Source organism: Rhincodon typus, unplaced genomic scaffold (genome assembly GCF_021869965.1).
Source record: "Rhincodon typus isolate 14 unplaced genomic scaffold, sRhiTyp1.1 hic_rhity00000051, whole genome shotgun sequence".
Classification (NCBI taxonomy): Eukaryota; Metazoa; Chordata; class Chondrichthyes; order Orectolobiformes; family Rhincodontidae; genus Rhincodon; species Rhincodon typus.
This window is the reverse complement of record NW_025965689.1, coordinates 1,996,482-2,011,052: the sequence shown is the minus strand read 5'-3', so window position 1 is coordinate 2,011,052 and position 14,571 is coordinate 1,996,482. Positions and strand designations below refer to the sequence as shown.

At 56.7% G+C, this 14,571-nt stretch overlaps 1 protein-coding gene across 3 annotated transcripts in view; it reads left to right on the top strand.

The window, feature by feature from the left end:
• The window catches only part of leng8 (leukocyte receptor cluster (LRC) member 8), a 19,842-nt gene that overhangs the window by 2,936 nt on the left and 2,335 nt on the right, over positions 1-14,571 (top strand). Inside the window, exons 3-15 of one of the 3 annotated variants that reach the window (XM_048621099.1) lie at positions 280-436; positions 2,086-2,202; positions 2,595-2,687; positions 5,610-5,829; positions 6,000-6,117; positions 7,267-7,452; positions 8,135-8,446; positions 9,139-9,285; positions 11,401-11,698; positions 12,863-12,964; positions 13,663-13,731; positions 14,088-14,217; positions 14,314-14,521. In XM_048621099.1, the coding sequence (XP_048477056.1) occupies positions 280-436; positions 2,086-2,202; positions 2,595-2,687; positions 5,610-5,829; positions 6,000-6,117; positions 7,267-7,452; positions 8,135-8,446; positions 9,139-9,285; positions 11,401-11,698; positions 12,863-12,964; positions 13,663-13,731; positions 14,088-14,217; positions 14,314-14,521 (2,157 nt within the window). Of the gene's footprint in view, positions 1-279; positions 437-2,085; positions 2,203-2,594; positions 2,688-5,606; positions 5,830-5,999; positions 6,118-7,266; positions 7,453-8,134; positions 8,447-9,138; positions 9,286-11,400; positions 11,699-12,862; positions 12,965-13,662; positions 13,732-14,087; positions 14,218-14,313; positions 14,522-14,571 lie in introns of all 3 variants that reach the window. The other 2 variants (XM_048621098.1, XM_048621100.1) reach the window with 2 other exon arrangements.

The following is a 14,571-nucleotide window of genomic DNA, read 5'->3' as shown; positions in this document are numbered from 1 at the left end:
CCCGTGTCCCTCCCTGAGGGAGCTGCCTGTACCTGCACCGACTGTCCTCGTGTCCCTCCCTGGGGGAGCTGCCTGTACCTGCACCGACTGTCCCCGTGTCCCTCCCGGAGGCAGCTGCCGGTACCTGCACTGACTGTCCCCGTGGAAGCTGCAGGTTTCATGTTTTTTTATTGGGGCTGCTGATCAGTGAAACTGACTAGGCGAGGGTGCATGGGATGGTTTACCCCGTTGCTGTGCTGCGCGCAAACTGACGTTCTGCTGTTGTGTTTACCTCTCCAGGGCCCAGCAGTACAGCTGCGCCGGCAGCGCGGCGACCGAGAATTCCGGGAAGCAGGAGAACCCGGAATGGGAGAAGGCCCGGCAGGCACTGGCCAGCATCCACAAGGCCAGCTCACAGTCTGGGGCAGCCAGCAGTACCGGGCAAGGAGGTACCCAGGTAATCGGCTGAGCTCTCCTTTGTCCCTGTCTGCTCCAACCTCTCTTTCACTGGTCAGTCAGTCAGTCAGTTCAGAAGGAGGACAGCCCTCAGATACAGGAGGGTATAGATGGGCTGGTCTGTGGCAATAGGAATTCAGTCCAAATAAGTGTGAGGTGATGCACTTGGGCAGGACTAACAAGGCAAGGGAATCAGCGATGGGCAATCGGACCCTGGGAGACACCGAAGATCAGAGGGACCTCGGCGTGCTCATCCATCGTTCCCTTAAGGTGTCAGGACAGGTGGATAACCGTAGGAACGAAGGGGGCAGAAACCCCCATCACACTGAACAAGGATTTAGATGGGCGCTTGCAATGCCGGGGCAATGCGCCAATGATCATCTTGATGGGATTGTACTATAGGGCCCCCCCCTTGCTCCCAGTAGTCAGCAGGAAATGGAGGAGCAAATACATAGGGAGATCTCCGGCATCTGTAAGAACAATTGGGTTGTGATGGTAGGGATTTCAACTTTTCAGACTTGGGCTGGGACTGCTGTAGTGTTGAAGGGCTTGGACGCAGAGGAATTTAAGTGTAGAATGAGCAGAATTTGATCCCCTCGTGCGGTGTGCCACAGGGATTGGTGCTGGGTCCGCTGTTGCTTGTCATTATGTATAAATGATTTGGATGAACACATAAACGCAATGAGTAAGTTTGCGGGTGACACCAGAATTGCTGGCGTAGTCAGCAGTGAAGAGGGTTATCAATGGGCCAAGGAGTGACAGGTGGAGTTTACTTTTGATAAATGCGAGGTGTTACATTTTGGTAAGGCAAGCCAGAGCAGGATTTACACAGTTAATGGTAGCGCCCTGGGGAGTGGTGTTGAACTGAGAGACCTAAGGGTGACGATACATACTTCCTTGAAAGTAGACAGAGTGGCGAAGAAGGTGTTTGGCATGTTTACCTTCATCGGCCAGAACATTGAGTACGGGAGGTGGGACATCATGTCATGGCTGTACAAGACATTGGTGAGGCCACTTTTGGAGTACTGCACACAATTCTGATCGCCGTGCTGCAGGAAGGATGCAACTAAATTGGTGAGGGTTCAGAAAAGATTTACCAGGATGTTGCTGGGAATGGAGGGTTTACGTTAGAAGGAGAGGCTGGATAGGTTGAGATTTTTTTTCCCTCTGGCGTGTTACAGGCTGAAACATGACCTTATAGAGGTTTATAACATCATGAGGGGCGTAGATAGGGTGAATAGTCAAGGTCTTTTCCCTGGGGTAAGGGAGTCCAAAACTAGAGGGGCATAGGTTTAAGGTGAGAGGGGAAAGATAAAAGGGACTTTTTCACACAGAGGGCGGTGTGTGTATGGAATGAACTGCCAGAGGAAATGGTCGAGGCTGGTACAGTTACAACATTTAAAAGGCATCTGGACGGGCACTTGGATAAGAAGGGTTTAGAGGGATAGGGGCCAAATGCTGGGCAAATGGGCACTAGTTCAGTTTGGGAAAGAAACGTGGTGTGTTGGATCGAAGGGTCTGTTTCTATGATGAATGACTCTGAAGTGCTGGGAAGAGGGGCAGTCAGGTGGTTGTTTCTGCCCAGCGCGGACTAGATGGGCCGAAGGGCCTGACTGACTCTCGTGCCTTGTGTTTCTGCTTCGGCCACAGAGTGCTCAGTACCTGGCACAGCAGGCAGACCCGGCCGCCATGCAACAGTATTATCAGCAGTGGTACCAGCAGTACAGCTACAATTACTCTTATCCCTACTACAGCCCCTACCAGATGGTGAGTACTGCCAGCCTCCGGTTCCTCCACCAACCAGGCGCACGGAGAGGGAAACGGGACATAGCACTTATTCCCTCGAGGGGTACGCTCCCTCGGAAAGGCGCTCGCAGGCCAGCCGCGACTGCTGAGCCTTGTGTGTGCTGGCAGTATCCTTCCCCGTTTTGTGCGCTCTCTCTCGCGTGCGCGCGCGTTCTCGTTCTCTCGCGTGCGCACTCCGTTGAGAACCAGTCACGGTGTTGTGGACCTGGCATGATGTCAACGAGAGCAGCCCTATTGTATCATTTCCAGCTGAGTGCCGTTGCCGCTGTGTCTCATATTTACCTCGTGTCGAGTGGCGCGCAGCCTTGCTGTTGGGCCTCTGTTTGACCGCTTCTTCTCCTGTATCATCACAGAACATGTATTCGGGCTACCAGGGGCAGTACAACGTGCAGGGCTCCTACCCAGCAACACAGCAGGCTACCCAGCACAGCAGTAACCACACGCAGGTACGTGTTGTTCCCCTCTCCCTCCCTCCACCTCTGTCCTGGGAGGTAGGACAGGGCAGGGATCAGTGAACCAGTTTCTCCCTCTCGTCGGGAAGCCCATTACTCCACAGGCATTAGCGATCCCAATCGGGCAGAGAGCAAGGGGTAACGAACGCTGGCCCACCCGGCGATGCCCGCACCCCGTGAGTGGATTAGAGCAAAACATAGAGCAGTCCCCTTTCAGCCAGGCCCAGTCCCCATGGCTTTGTGAAAGGGAGATGGTGGCGAGCAGCTTCCCCCTCAAGAGTTCCTCGCCAGTGGGTCAGGGCACCCAAAGAAGCTTTGGCTCGCCAGGCAGGGGGAAGCTGGCCGTACAGAACGGCACTCGGTCAACGTACCCGCACGGGTTCTCGGAGCTGGCACCCCGGCCACTCGCAGCTTACGCGTCTGGCCTGGGTGAAGGGTGCGCTCAGCTCACCGGTCGGAAATCGAGGTGCAAGGAGGGCAGGGCGGAGTGTAAAGTGCGATGGTGTGAGCCAGGACGTTAAAGCAGCATGTTGTTTAAAAGCCGGGGGAAGGGGGTGGAAGATCTGGGCACCCTCGTGGAGGATTCAGAAACGAGCACAGCCAATGAGTGGAAGCCAGGTCCCTCCCATGAGGATGTTGGGTGGGGGGAGGAGGAGAGGGGTATTGTTGATGGATATTTTCTCGCGGCTGGAGGGAGGTTTGTCATGGGTCTTCACGGTTTGGGGGAGTCAGCGTTTGGGGCCCTTGCTTTTCCTGATGATATACATCAGTGATCTGGATCCTCGTGAGCAATTTAAAGAGGATTGTGAGCTTGGGAAAGAGGACACCACGGAACTCCAAAAGGACATTGAGAAATCGGTGGGAGGGGGTCGATAGGTGGCCGATGAGGTTCAGTGCTGAGGGAAGTATGAGGTGTTGCACTATGGTGGGAGGAACGTTGAAAAAGAATATAAGATTAGATGGTGCAATTCTAAAGGGAGTGCAGCAGGAGCAGGGTGTACGTATGCACCGATAATTGAAGGCGGCACAACCGATTTGACCTTCAGTTGTTTTTCACTCACTCGTGGATTATGGGCGTCGCTGGCTAGGCCAGCATTTATTACCCCTGCCCCCCACCCACCCAATTGTCCAGAGGGCAGCTAAGTGTCAACCTCATTGCTGTGCATCGTGTAAGCCAGAACAGGTAAGAGTGGCAGCTTCCTTCCCCAAAGGATATCAGTCAACGAGATGGGCTTTTCTTGTAACTGCTGAACGACTTAGGGGGGCCAGCAATGCCCACATCATTAACCTTTTGTCATGTATGTAAACGCTTTAAATGCGAGTGTAGGAGGTGTGCTTAGTAAATTGGCAAAATTGGGGGTGTAACGAACAGTCAAGATGGTTACCTTAGAGCACAACGGGACATTGATCAGATGGGCCGAGGAGTGGCAGGTGGAGTCTAATTTAGATAAATGTGAGATGCTGCATTTTAGTAGGGCAAATCAGGGCAGGGCTTATACACTTAATGGTGAGGTTCCCGGGGAGTGTTGCCGAACAGAGAGACCTCGGGGGGAGCAGGTACAGAGTTCCTTGAAAGCCGGGGGTGGCAGGTAGACAGGACAGGGAAGAAGGCATTCGGTATGCTTGCCTTTATTGATCGGTGCATTGAGTACAGGAGTTGGGAGGGTCACGTTGGGGGCTGTACAGGACATTGGTTAGGGCTGTGTTTGGAATACCGCGTTCGATCCTGACCTCCCTGCTGTAGGAAGGATGTTGGGAAACTTGAAAGGGTTTTGAAAAGATTTTCGAGGATGCTGCTGGGGTCGGAGGGTTTGAGCTACAGGGACAGGCTGAGTAGGCTGGAGGCTGTTTTCCCTGGAGCGTCGGAGGCTGAGGGCTGACCTTATAGAGGTTTATAAAATGCTGAGGGGCATGGATAGGGTGAACAGTCAAAGTCCTTTCCCCAGAGAGTACGGGAGTCAAAAACTGGAGGGGCATAGTTTTAAGGTGAGAGGGGGAAAGTGACCCGAGGGGCAACTTTTTCACACGGGGGTGGTGCGTGTATGGAATAAGCTGCCAGAGGAAGTGGGTGGGGGGCTGGTACAGTTAAAACATTTAAGACGCATCTGGATGGGGATATGGATAGGAAGGGTTTAGAGGGATAGGGGCTAAATGCTGGGCAAATGGGTCTAGATTAATTTAGGATTTCTGGGTCGGCACGGACGGCTTGGGCCGAAGGGTCTGTTTCCGTGCATTAGATCTCTATAACTCTGCGACTGTAATTTATTGAATTTAAATTCCCTCTGCCATGGTGGGATTTGAACCAGTTTCCCCCGAACATTACCTGGGTCTCTGAATTAATAGTCCAGCAGTAGTACCAGTGGGCCATTCACCTCCCCTGTGAATACAGCACCTGGTGGTCTTTGGCCCTTTGAAAAAAGGGGGCGTAGAGTCTGAGGGCAGCGAGATGATGCTGAACTCATAGACACCTGTTAGGCATTGAAGGCAAGGGTCAGGAAGTTTGGGGTGGGGGGGAAATGAGTGAGGGGAAAACGTTTTCACCCAGACAGTGGTGGGAATCTGGAACTCAGTCCCTTTAAGGCCAGGAGAGGCAGATACCCTCATCGGGCTGAAGAAGTGTTGAGGTGCGCGCTTGTGACGCTGAGGCTACAGGAGGGCACGTGCTGGGGCAGTGTGGGTTAGAGAACAGTGAGGTGGCGGTCGTGTTTGACTGGCGCGGCCTTGATGGGTTGATCTCTCTGACCATGGCAATTACCCGCGCACCCCCTCCCTCAGCACGCCTGCGTTGGAGGCCGTTCAGGGGACTGTCCCCTCAGCCGGTCTCGTTTGGCGGGGGAAAGGGAGGAGGGTGGGTGGGTGGGTGGGGAGGAACGGTTCGGATGCTAACGTGGATCCCTTCGCCCCCACCCCCAGCAGCCACCCGTTCCGGGTTTGGAGGACAGCTTGACCTACCCAGGTTCCCAGCAGGCCCAGGGAGCGGTTGTTCAGCCACGGGAGCAACAGAGCCAGCAGCAGAAACACAATGCGACAGGAGGCTCCGGTTCCAGCCACCAGCAACAGCAGCAACAACAGGGTCCATACCCCGACTCCGGGGGCAAAGGCAAGAAAGGGCAGCAGCTGTGGCAGCGGATGAAACGTAAGGAGGTCGGGGTCGGGGTGGGGGTGGGAGGAGGCGGGGTCGCGTGCGTCGTATTTTTTGTTGAAGGGTTGCGTTGACGTGGGCGGGGAAAAGGTGCGGGCTCTACCGGCTCGGCGTGACGCGGCGTCTCCATAATTTGTTTGTTTTTTTTGTGTGTGTGCTTTCAGAGGCACCGGGCAGCGGGGGGGTCAAGTTCAACATCCAGAAGCGGCCATACACGGTCAGCAACCAGAGCTTCGGAGGCACGGCGGAGCAAGGCGGGGCGAGTTTCACCGAGTCCGACAGGTACCTGAATTCCCCCTCCCCCGGGGAGTGAGGCGGCAGCGGGAGGGCTGGCCGGGGTGGGGGAAAGTGGGGAGGGTAAGCTGCCATGGCCCTGAGCGCGCACCTCTTACGTGACATTAGTTCGACCCCACTGTGGGAGAAAGCGGGGTGTGAAACCAAGTCACAAAGTGCCGGAGAAACTCAGCAGGCCCGGCGGCATCCGTGCGGAGAAAGCAGAGTTAACGTTTTTGGCTACGTCAGCCCTCCGTCGGGCGGGTTAACTGGAGAACAGTCGCCAAGAAGGGTCACCGGACCCCAAAGCGTGAACTCTTCCTTCTCCGCGCGGGCATTGCCGGACCTGCTGTGCTTTTCTCCTCCCAGCGATTCTTGGATTCCGTTCCTGATTTCCCGGGGCATCGGCTGCCTGCTTTTGTTCCCTCCCTGATGAGGAGGGCCGCGGTTGCCCCGGAGATGGGGGGGTGGTCTGACTGAGATGCGCAGAATTATGTCGGGGTGTAGACTAGATATGTAGTAGAGGGATCAGTAACCAGGGGGAAGGAGCAGCAGGTTTCGTCAAGATGGAAGGAAGTGTGTGTTTGACACAGAGGGGTGGTGCGTATCTGGAACTCGGGGCCTGTGAGGGTGGTGGATGCGGGAACATTCCTGACATTAAGACGTGCGATTGAATCACACAAGTGCTGAAAATTGACCGGGACAGACACGATGGGCCGAAGGGTCTCTCTCAGGGGCCGTGCTCTAAAGGAGACGGGGAAGGACTGAGAAGGAGGAGAAATGTCTTCGCCCAGAGGTTGGGGAGCCTGTGGAACCCTCTGCCGCAGAAGGTGGTCGGGGGCCAGAACATCGTTCAGGAAGGAGGGGGATTCGACTTCTTAGGGGCTAAAGGGAGAGAGAGCGATTGGGGTGGGGTTGGGGGCGGGGGAGGTGTAACAGGGGGCTGAGTTGGGTGGTCAGCAGGATTGTGCCTGATCGGGGCGTGAGAGCAGGAGTCGAGAGGAGGCCTGTGTCAGAAATGAGAGGCGATCTGTTCCTTTGGGGTCATCCTGACGGACGGGCGGGGAGCAAGGTGTGGGGGGTGGGCACGGTCTCAGACTGCACGCTCCCATTGCGTTTGCTGGCCGTGCTGACAGCTGGGACGTGATCGGTTTGCAGCGGCTCTCCGACCAAGCCAGACGACTGGCCGCAGGCGATGAAGGAGTACGTGCAGCGGTGCTTCACTGCGTGCGAGACGGAGCCGGACAAGGACCGCACCGAGAAGCTGCTAAAGGATGTGCTGCAGGCCCGGCTCCAAGACGGCACCGCCTACACCATCGACTGGAGCAGCGAACCCCTCCCAGAGTACGTACCCACCGCCGCTGTGTCTCTGTGTGCGTGTGTGTGTCTGCAACGGGGGGGTGGTGGGGGCTGACCCTGTTCCTGTGTGACAGGCTGGAGGAGGGGTGAGGGGCTGAACAGCCTCCCGTTCCCGTGTAACAGTCTAAAGGAGGAGGGAGGGGCTGAATGGCCTCCTGTTCCTGTGTAAAGGGCTGGAGGAGGGGTGAGGGGCTGAATGGCCTCCCGTTCCTGTGTAACAGGCTAGAGGAGGGAGGAGGGGCTGAATGGCCTCCTGTTTCTGTGTAACCAGTGGGAGGGGGCTGAATGGCCTCCCGTTCCTGTGTAACAGGCTAGAGGAGGGAGGAGGGGCCGAATGGCCTCCTGTCCCAGTGTAACCAGCTGGAGGAGGAGGGGCTGAATGGCCTCCTGTTCCTGTGTGACAGGCTGGAGGAGGAGGGAGGGGCTGAACGGGTTCCTGTTTCTGTGTGACAGGCTGGAGGAGGAGGGGCTGAATGGCCTCCTGTTTCTGTGTAACAGGCTGGAGGAGAAGGAGGAGGGGCTGAACGGCCTCCTGTTCCTGTGTAACAGGATGGAGGAGGGGCTGAACGGCCTCCTGTTCCTGCATGACAGTGGGGGTTGTGGTGGTGGATATTTTTGGATGTTTTAGTTCAGTCTCTCCCCCCCCGCCCTCTTTGTCTCTCTGCAGTCTGAGTAAAGAAGAAGCCAAGTCCACTCCCCCGAAGAAGAACCGTTGGGGCCTGCCCAGCAGCCAGTCTCACCGAGGAGGCCTGACCTCGAGCCCCTCACAGCGAGGTTCCCTATCGTCTGCAGCCAATCACCGCAGTGGCCCCCCGTCCTCACAGCGGGCTCGGGGCATGGGACAGCCCTCCCGCTTCGGTTACCGCAATGTCTTCACCCGGGAGCAGTCTAGCTCGTCGTCCAGCGCAGGCTCCCATTCCCGATCAGCTAGCCGGTCCCGATCCTCATCCCGATCACCGCACAGGCGTCACCACCGCAGGCAAGGGCACGGACACATGGCCTGCGTGCCACCTCCCGCTCTCTCCCATCACTCCCTTCGTATCTGTCCTATCTCCCTCTCCCCCCCCACCCCCACCCCACCCCGTGTTGTCACACTCCATCTGTCCCTCGTGTTGTGTACGTCTCTCTCTCTCCCTCCGTCACGTTCTGTCACACTCCGTTTCTCCTTACGTTGTGTACGTGTCTCTCTCTCCCTCCCTCATGTTGTGTATGCGTCTCTCTCCCTCACATTTTCACACTCCATCTCTCCCTTGTGTTCTGTACGTGTCTCTCTCTTTCACTCGCTCCCTCATGTTGTGTACGTCTCTCTCTCTCCCTCACGTTCTGTCACACTCTATCTCTCCCTCATTTGTGTATGTGCCTCTCTCGTGCCACCCTCCATCTCTCCCACGTGTTGTGCACGTGTGTCTCTCCCCGATATTCTATCATGCTCCATTGCTCCCTCATGTTGTGTACATCTCTCTCTCTCTCTCTCTGACTCTCTCTCTCTCTCTCTGACTCTCTCTCTCTCTCTCTCTCTGACTCTCACTCTCTCTCTCTCTCTCTCTCTCTCTCTCCCTTATGTTGTGTACGAATCTCTCCGTCTCTCTCCTGCGTGTTTTCTCCCCCCACGGTCTCCGGGATTGACGTCTCACACCGATTTTCTCTCTCTTTCTCCCTGTGTGTGTTCAGTGACAGCGGCTCGAGCTCGGAGTCCGAGAGCAGCTCATACTCAGGCAGTGAGACCCGGGCTGGCTACAGGAAGCCCCTGCAAAAGGGCCGGGGCCGAGGCCGAGTGGAGCGGGGACGGGGCCGAGGTCGTATGCACAGGACACGGAGGTAAGGTGTCGCCCCAGGGTGGAGCCTTGGCCTGGGCCTGCAGTGTTCCAGGATGATGGCGGGGGAGGGGTTGGGTCTCAGTTTGTGTGGCCGGGGGTATGTGCTGGTACCGACGTGACGGCGTCACTGTGTATGCGGCCTGTAGCAGTGGGGGGTGGTGACTGAGTACTGCTTCAGGCCTGCCCAGTGTCCTCACTGCTGTCAGGTGTCATTCCCCCCACCCACCCACCAGCTGGCCCTCGGTTGTCGCCTACATGCGCTCGGGACTGTTCAGCAAGTATAAAGAACAGTACAGCACAGGAACAGGCCCTTCAGCCCACCAATCCTGCGCCAACGCATATTGTCTTTCTAAACTGAAACCCTTTTGCCTCTAGGCTGTCGTATCCCTCTATCCCCTGCCTGTTGATAAATCTGTCAAACGTTGCTATTGTATCCGCCTCTGGTAGCTCGTTCCAGGTTCTTACCACCCAGCGTGTGTTGTCAGGGGGAGGACTTGCATCTCATAGCTCCTTAAAACTTGACCCCCTTTTACCTTAAACCTGTGTGCCCTTGTAATTGACATTTCTACCCTGGGAGAAAGACTCCGACTCTGCTTTCAATCCATCCCTCCCCATAATTCTGTAGACTTCGATCAAACCATCCCTCATCCTCTGACGTTCAAGTGAAAACAAACCAAGTCTGTCCAAACTCTCCTCATGACCAATACCCTCTGGATTAGGCCACTTCACATTAACCATTTCGGCACCCTCTCCAAAGCATCCACATCCTTCTGGTAGCGTGGCGACTGGAACTGTACGCAGTATTTGACATGTGGCCTGAGTAAAGTACACAGCTACATTGTGACTTGCAGATGAGTGAGGTGAGGGCAACAATGTCGTGTGCTTTCTTGACCACCTTAGCCTCTTATGTTATCACTTTCAGGGAACTTTTGTGCCTGCGTGCTTAGAGCCCTCTGTATGTTGATGCTTCTGAGGGTTCTGTCATTCACTGTACGCTTCCCTCCTGTGTTAGATCTTCCAAAGTGCGTCACCTCACAGGCGCTAGCTCGGTTACAGAGAAGCGCCTTGCAAGGGTCTGTTCTGTGTTGCATTTATCAGGCCAATGTATCTGGGATACAGGCGAACAGTTCTGAGGCCCCGTATCTGGTGAAAGACAGACAGGGCGTGCGAGACAATCCAGAGAGGCTTCCCTTGGCTGATCCTCGGTGTGGAGGGACTGTCTGATGACACGGGACGAGGAGATCAGGCCTGTCCTCATTGGAGTTTAGAAAGAGGCGAGGTGACTGATTGAGGATTCTTAGAGGGACTGGACAGAGAGACATTGTGTCCCCTTGTGTGGGAGAGTCTAGTGCCAGAGGGACATCGTCTCAGAATAAGGGGGTGGGGGGAGGCGGTCTCCCGTTGAAGACGGAGATGGGGAGGAATTTCTTCTCTCCGAGAGGAGTGAATCTGTGGAATTCGTTACCGCAGAGGGTCGTCGAGCATATTCAAGGCTGAAATTTTTAATTGGGATGGGGAAGTGAGGGTTGTCGGAGAAGGGGCGGTTGGCGAAGGCAGGAAAGTGCCGTTGGGAATGCTCAGATTGGCCACAATCTCACTGAGGCAGTGGGGCAGACTCGATGGGCTGAATGGTCTGCTTCTACACTCGGAAGGTCTAACGCGGTCCCCCCCTTTTCCCGGCTGCAGTTTGGTGCATTGGTTTGAAATTTGTCACCATTGCTGTTTGTCCTGAACAGTGCAAGACGAAGCTGGGGCGAAGGCACTTGCGCTCTCTCTCTCTCTCACGAGCGAGCGGGAGAGCCGCGTGCCCTGACCCTGTGCTGCTCTTGGGGGGAGGGGGGAGTGCAGCAGCGCAGGCGGGTTGGGTGGGGGGGGCGGTGGGTTAAGCTGACCAGCCCCATCCATCTGCCTGACCTCCCCGGGGCCAGTCACCGGGAAAAGTTTGGGGGGTTGGGGCAACCCTCATCGAGTCTTTTAGCTTGTGTTGTGCGATCTTGCTGTGCACGCGCCCGGAAGCAAGTGGTGGAGCGGCGCACGCGCGCGCTTGTCTGAAGTCGGGTATGTTTTGTTCTGACCCAGGACGTTTCCCCCTCCTTGTCTCTCCCCGCCCCCACAGGGACTTTGACACAATGGGACCCGGTAAGAAGAGCCGCCGGGTGAAGCAGCACGGCCAGCTGGCCTTCGAGGACCCCGACAAGGAGTTCAAGAAGCAGCGACGGGCTGCCCGCTTCCAGCACGGCACCCCCAAGAGGCTGCGCGGTGAGCCCCTGGTGCTGCAGATCAACAGCTTCGACAGCGGCGCCGAGCCCCTCGACTGGGACCACATCAAGATCGTTGGCACCAGCCAGGAGGTCACCAAGCACTACCTGCGGCTCACCTGCGCCCCCGACCCTTCCACGGTGCGGCCCGTTTCGGTGAGTGCAGTCTGTCCCCGTCTCCGGGAAAACTTGTCTCCCCGCCATCGCCCCTGCACCGAAACCAGCGCCCAATCCCCGCCTCTGGTTCGTGTCCACGTACAGCTGGAGTCACCGGGAAAGAGTGATCATAACGCTCCCTCCCTCCCCAACATAACTGTGGGCGCCTCTGTGTTTGATGGAGTGTCACGTCGTCGAGTTTGAGGCTATTCTCTTCGGCCGTAAGAAACGGAATCTGTGTTTTCTTTTTGAATGACCCGTAACTGTTGGTGGGTGTGCGCGGTGTTTCGGAGGGACCTCGGGCAGAGTGGGGGAAGGGGTGGGTCGCCCTTGTGCGAGGAATTTAGCGTGCGGCCGGGAGAGGGAAGGACGCGCTGGGATCGGAGGCGGGACGGCTGGGATGTTCTCACGGGGTGTAGAGGCGAGACCACACGGAGCAGCAAGTGGGTCTCCGTGAGGAAACGAGGCCGTTCACCCGCCAGGGGGTAGAGGCCGAGGACCCATGTTCCCCCACCCAGAGAGAGAGAGACAGGGTGCCTCAGAAACTCTGGGTCTGCAGGCAACTGCGCAGAGTAAAGCCGAATCTGATATTTCAGGTCCAGCGTGATGACTCCACTTCACAATCTCGAGTCTTGATCAGCTGTGTCCGGGGGGACAGGATTGATGAGGGATGGTGCTGAAGGCCAGTCGATACTGGGGTTGCTGAGGAGTCCTGCTTCTCCTCCTCCTCCTCCTGCTGTTGCAGAGAGAATCTCCCATCCCACGCCACGCCATCTTCCTTGCTCGCACCCCCCCCGCCCCAACCCCAGTCCCATTCAGCGCCAGGTGCTCATCCTACATTCCACCTCCCTCGGGTTTTCCACAGCCTCTCCATCGTTCCCCTCGATCCTCTTCCCCTGGCTTTGTCGTGCTGTCCTCTCCTTTGGGATGGCTTCAGGCTGGGGTTCTGGTGTTTGGCAAGGATCTGATCTATTGTGCTGTTCTCTCACTGTGTATATGGCTCTCGCTCTCTCTCTTTCCCCCCCCACCCCGGCTCTGCTTGTTCTCTCTCTCACTCTCTCGCTCCCCAACCTGTTTCCCCCCAACCCCAGCTCTGCTCGTTCTCTCTCTCTCTTTCTGGCTCTGCTCGCTCTCCCTCTCACTGTCTCTCGTTCTGTGGCCCAGGTTCTCAGCAAGTCTCTGGCCATGGTAAAGACTCACTGGACCACCCACCAGGACTATGCGTTTGCGTGCGAGCAGCTGAAATCGATCAGGCAGGATCTGACGGTACGTGGGCGAGGGAGTTGGGTTGGAGGGGGGAGGTGCTACAGGCTGTGGCCCCTGGCTGTCAGACAAGAGAACACGACGAGGGCCGCGGTTTGAAAGCTGCAGCTCTTCCCTTTTAAGACGCGACGGCGAGAAACTTGTTCTGCTGCCCTCTTTCCCCATTGATTGATGGAGGCCGGGAAATGGAATATTTTCAACCCTCCCCACCTCCTCCCCGCTCTCCCTATCTCTGTCACCTCCTCCAGCCCCCTACAATCCTCACCCTCCTGTTCAAATCCCTCCCTCCCTATCTCCGTCACCTCTTCCAGGCCCCTACAATCCTCACCCTCCTGTTCAAATTCCTTCCCTTATCCCTTCCCTCCCTATCTGTGTCACCCCTAACCACTCTGGTATCTCTGTGCCCCTCTGATTCCAGCCTCATGAGCTTGATATTCTAATGTCAGTCGATGCACTGTGGAGAGCCGAGCCTTTGACCACCTGGGAGGGCCTGAAAGTCTGGATTATCCATCCTGAACTTTTCTTCCCATCCCCATTCCCCCCTGTCTATCTCACTGCCTGTCCCCAACCATGTCTCTGTCTCTGTCTCTGTCTCTGTCTCTCTCTTCTCCCGGCTCCCTCCCTCTGCTGCAGTGCCCTGTGTTCTTTCTGATGTGTGTATGTCTGACCTTATTCCACGGTCTCTGTCCTGTTTCCGTCAGGTCCAAGGGGTACGTACTGAATTCACAGTTGAAGTCTACGAGACGCATGCACGGATTGCTCTGGAGAAGGTAAGAGCAGGCCCTTAGAGGGACTGAGGGCCAAATGTGTACGAGTCTCTGTGACCAGGTTCAATGTGATGGGAGTGAGGGGGTCAGGGGGCAAGCTGTGACTGGGAGGGTCAGAAGGCAGGCTGGGACTGAGGGTTAAAGGTGACTGTGGGGTCAGAGGGCGGGCTGTCACAGAGGGTTAAAGGTGACTGGGGTGGGGTCAGAGAGTGGGCTGTGTTTGAGGGTTAAAGGTGATGGTGGGTCAGAGGGCGGACTGTGTCTGAGGGTTACCGAGGGCAGTGCAGGGAATGCTGTGTTGAACCAACTTTGTGACGAATGTCTTCCTGCGCCCTTTGTCCACACCTCCCCAAACCCAGGGCGACCACGAGGAATTCAACCAGTGCCAGACCCAGCTGAAGTCACTGTACGCTGAGAACCTCCCAGGGAATGTGGGGGAATTCACAGCCTACCGAATCCTCTACTACATCTTCACACAGAACTCCGGAGGTACGTTCCGACAGACGCTGTGTGTGTGTGTGTTTGCTTCCTCACCATCTCCCCCAGCCAGCAACCTCACCACCTGCCCTCTCTGTCCCTTTGCAGACATCACGACGGAGCTGGCCTTCCTCAGCCGGGAGCTGAAGTCAGAGCCATGTGTCGCTCACGCCCTGGCCCTGCGAGCCGCCTGGGCCCTGTGTAATTACCACCGCTTCTTCAGGCTGTACCGTCAGGCTCCGCACATGTCCGCTCGCCTCGTGGCCAAGTTTGTGGAACGTGAGAGAAAGCAGGCCCTCAAGGCCATGCTCAAAACGTACGTCCCTTCGTGCAGGGGGCGGGGGGGGGGGGGGGGGGGGGGGGGGG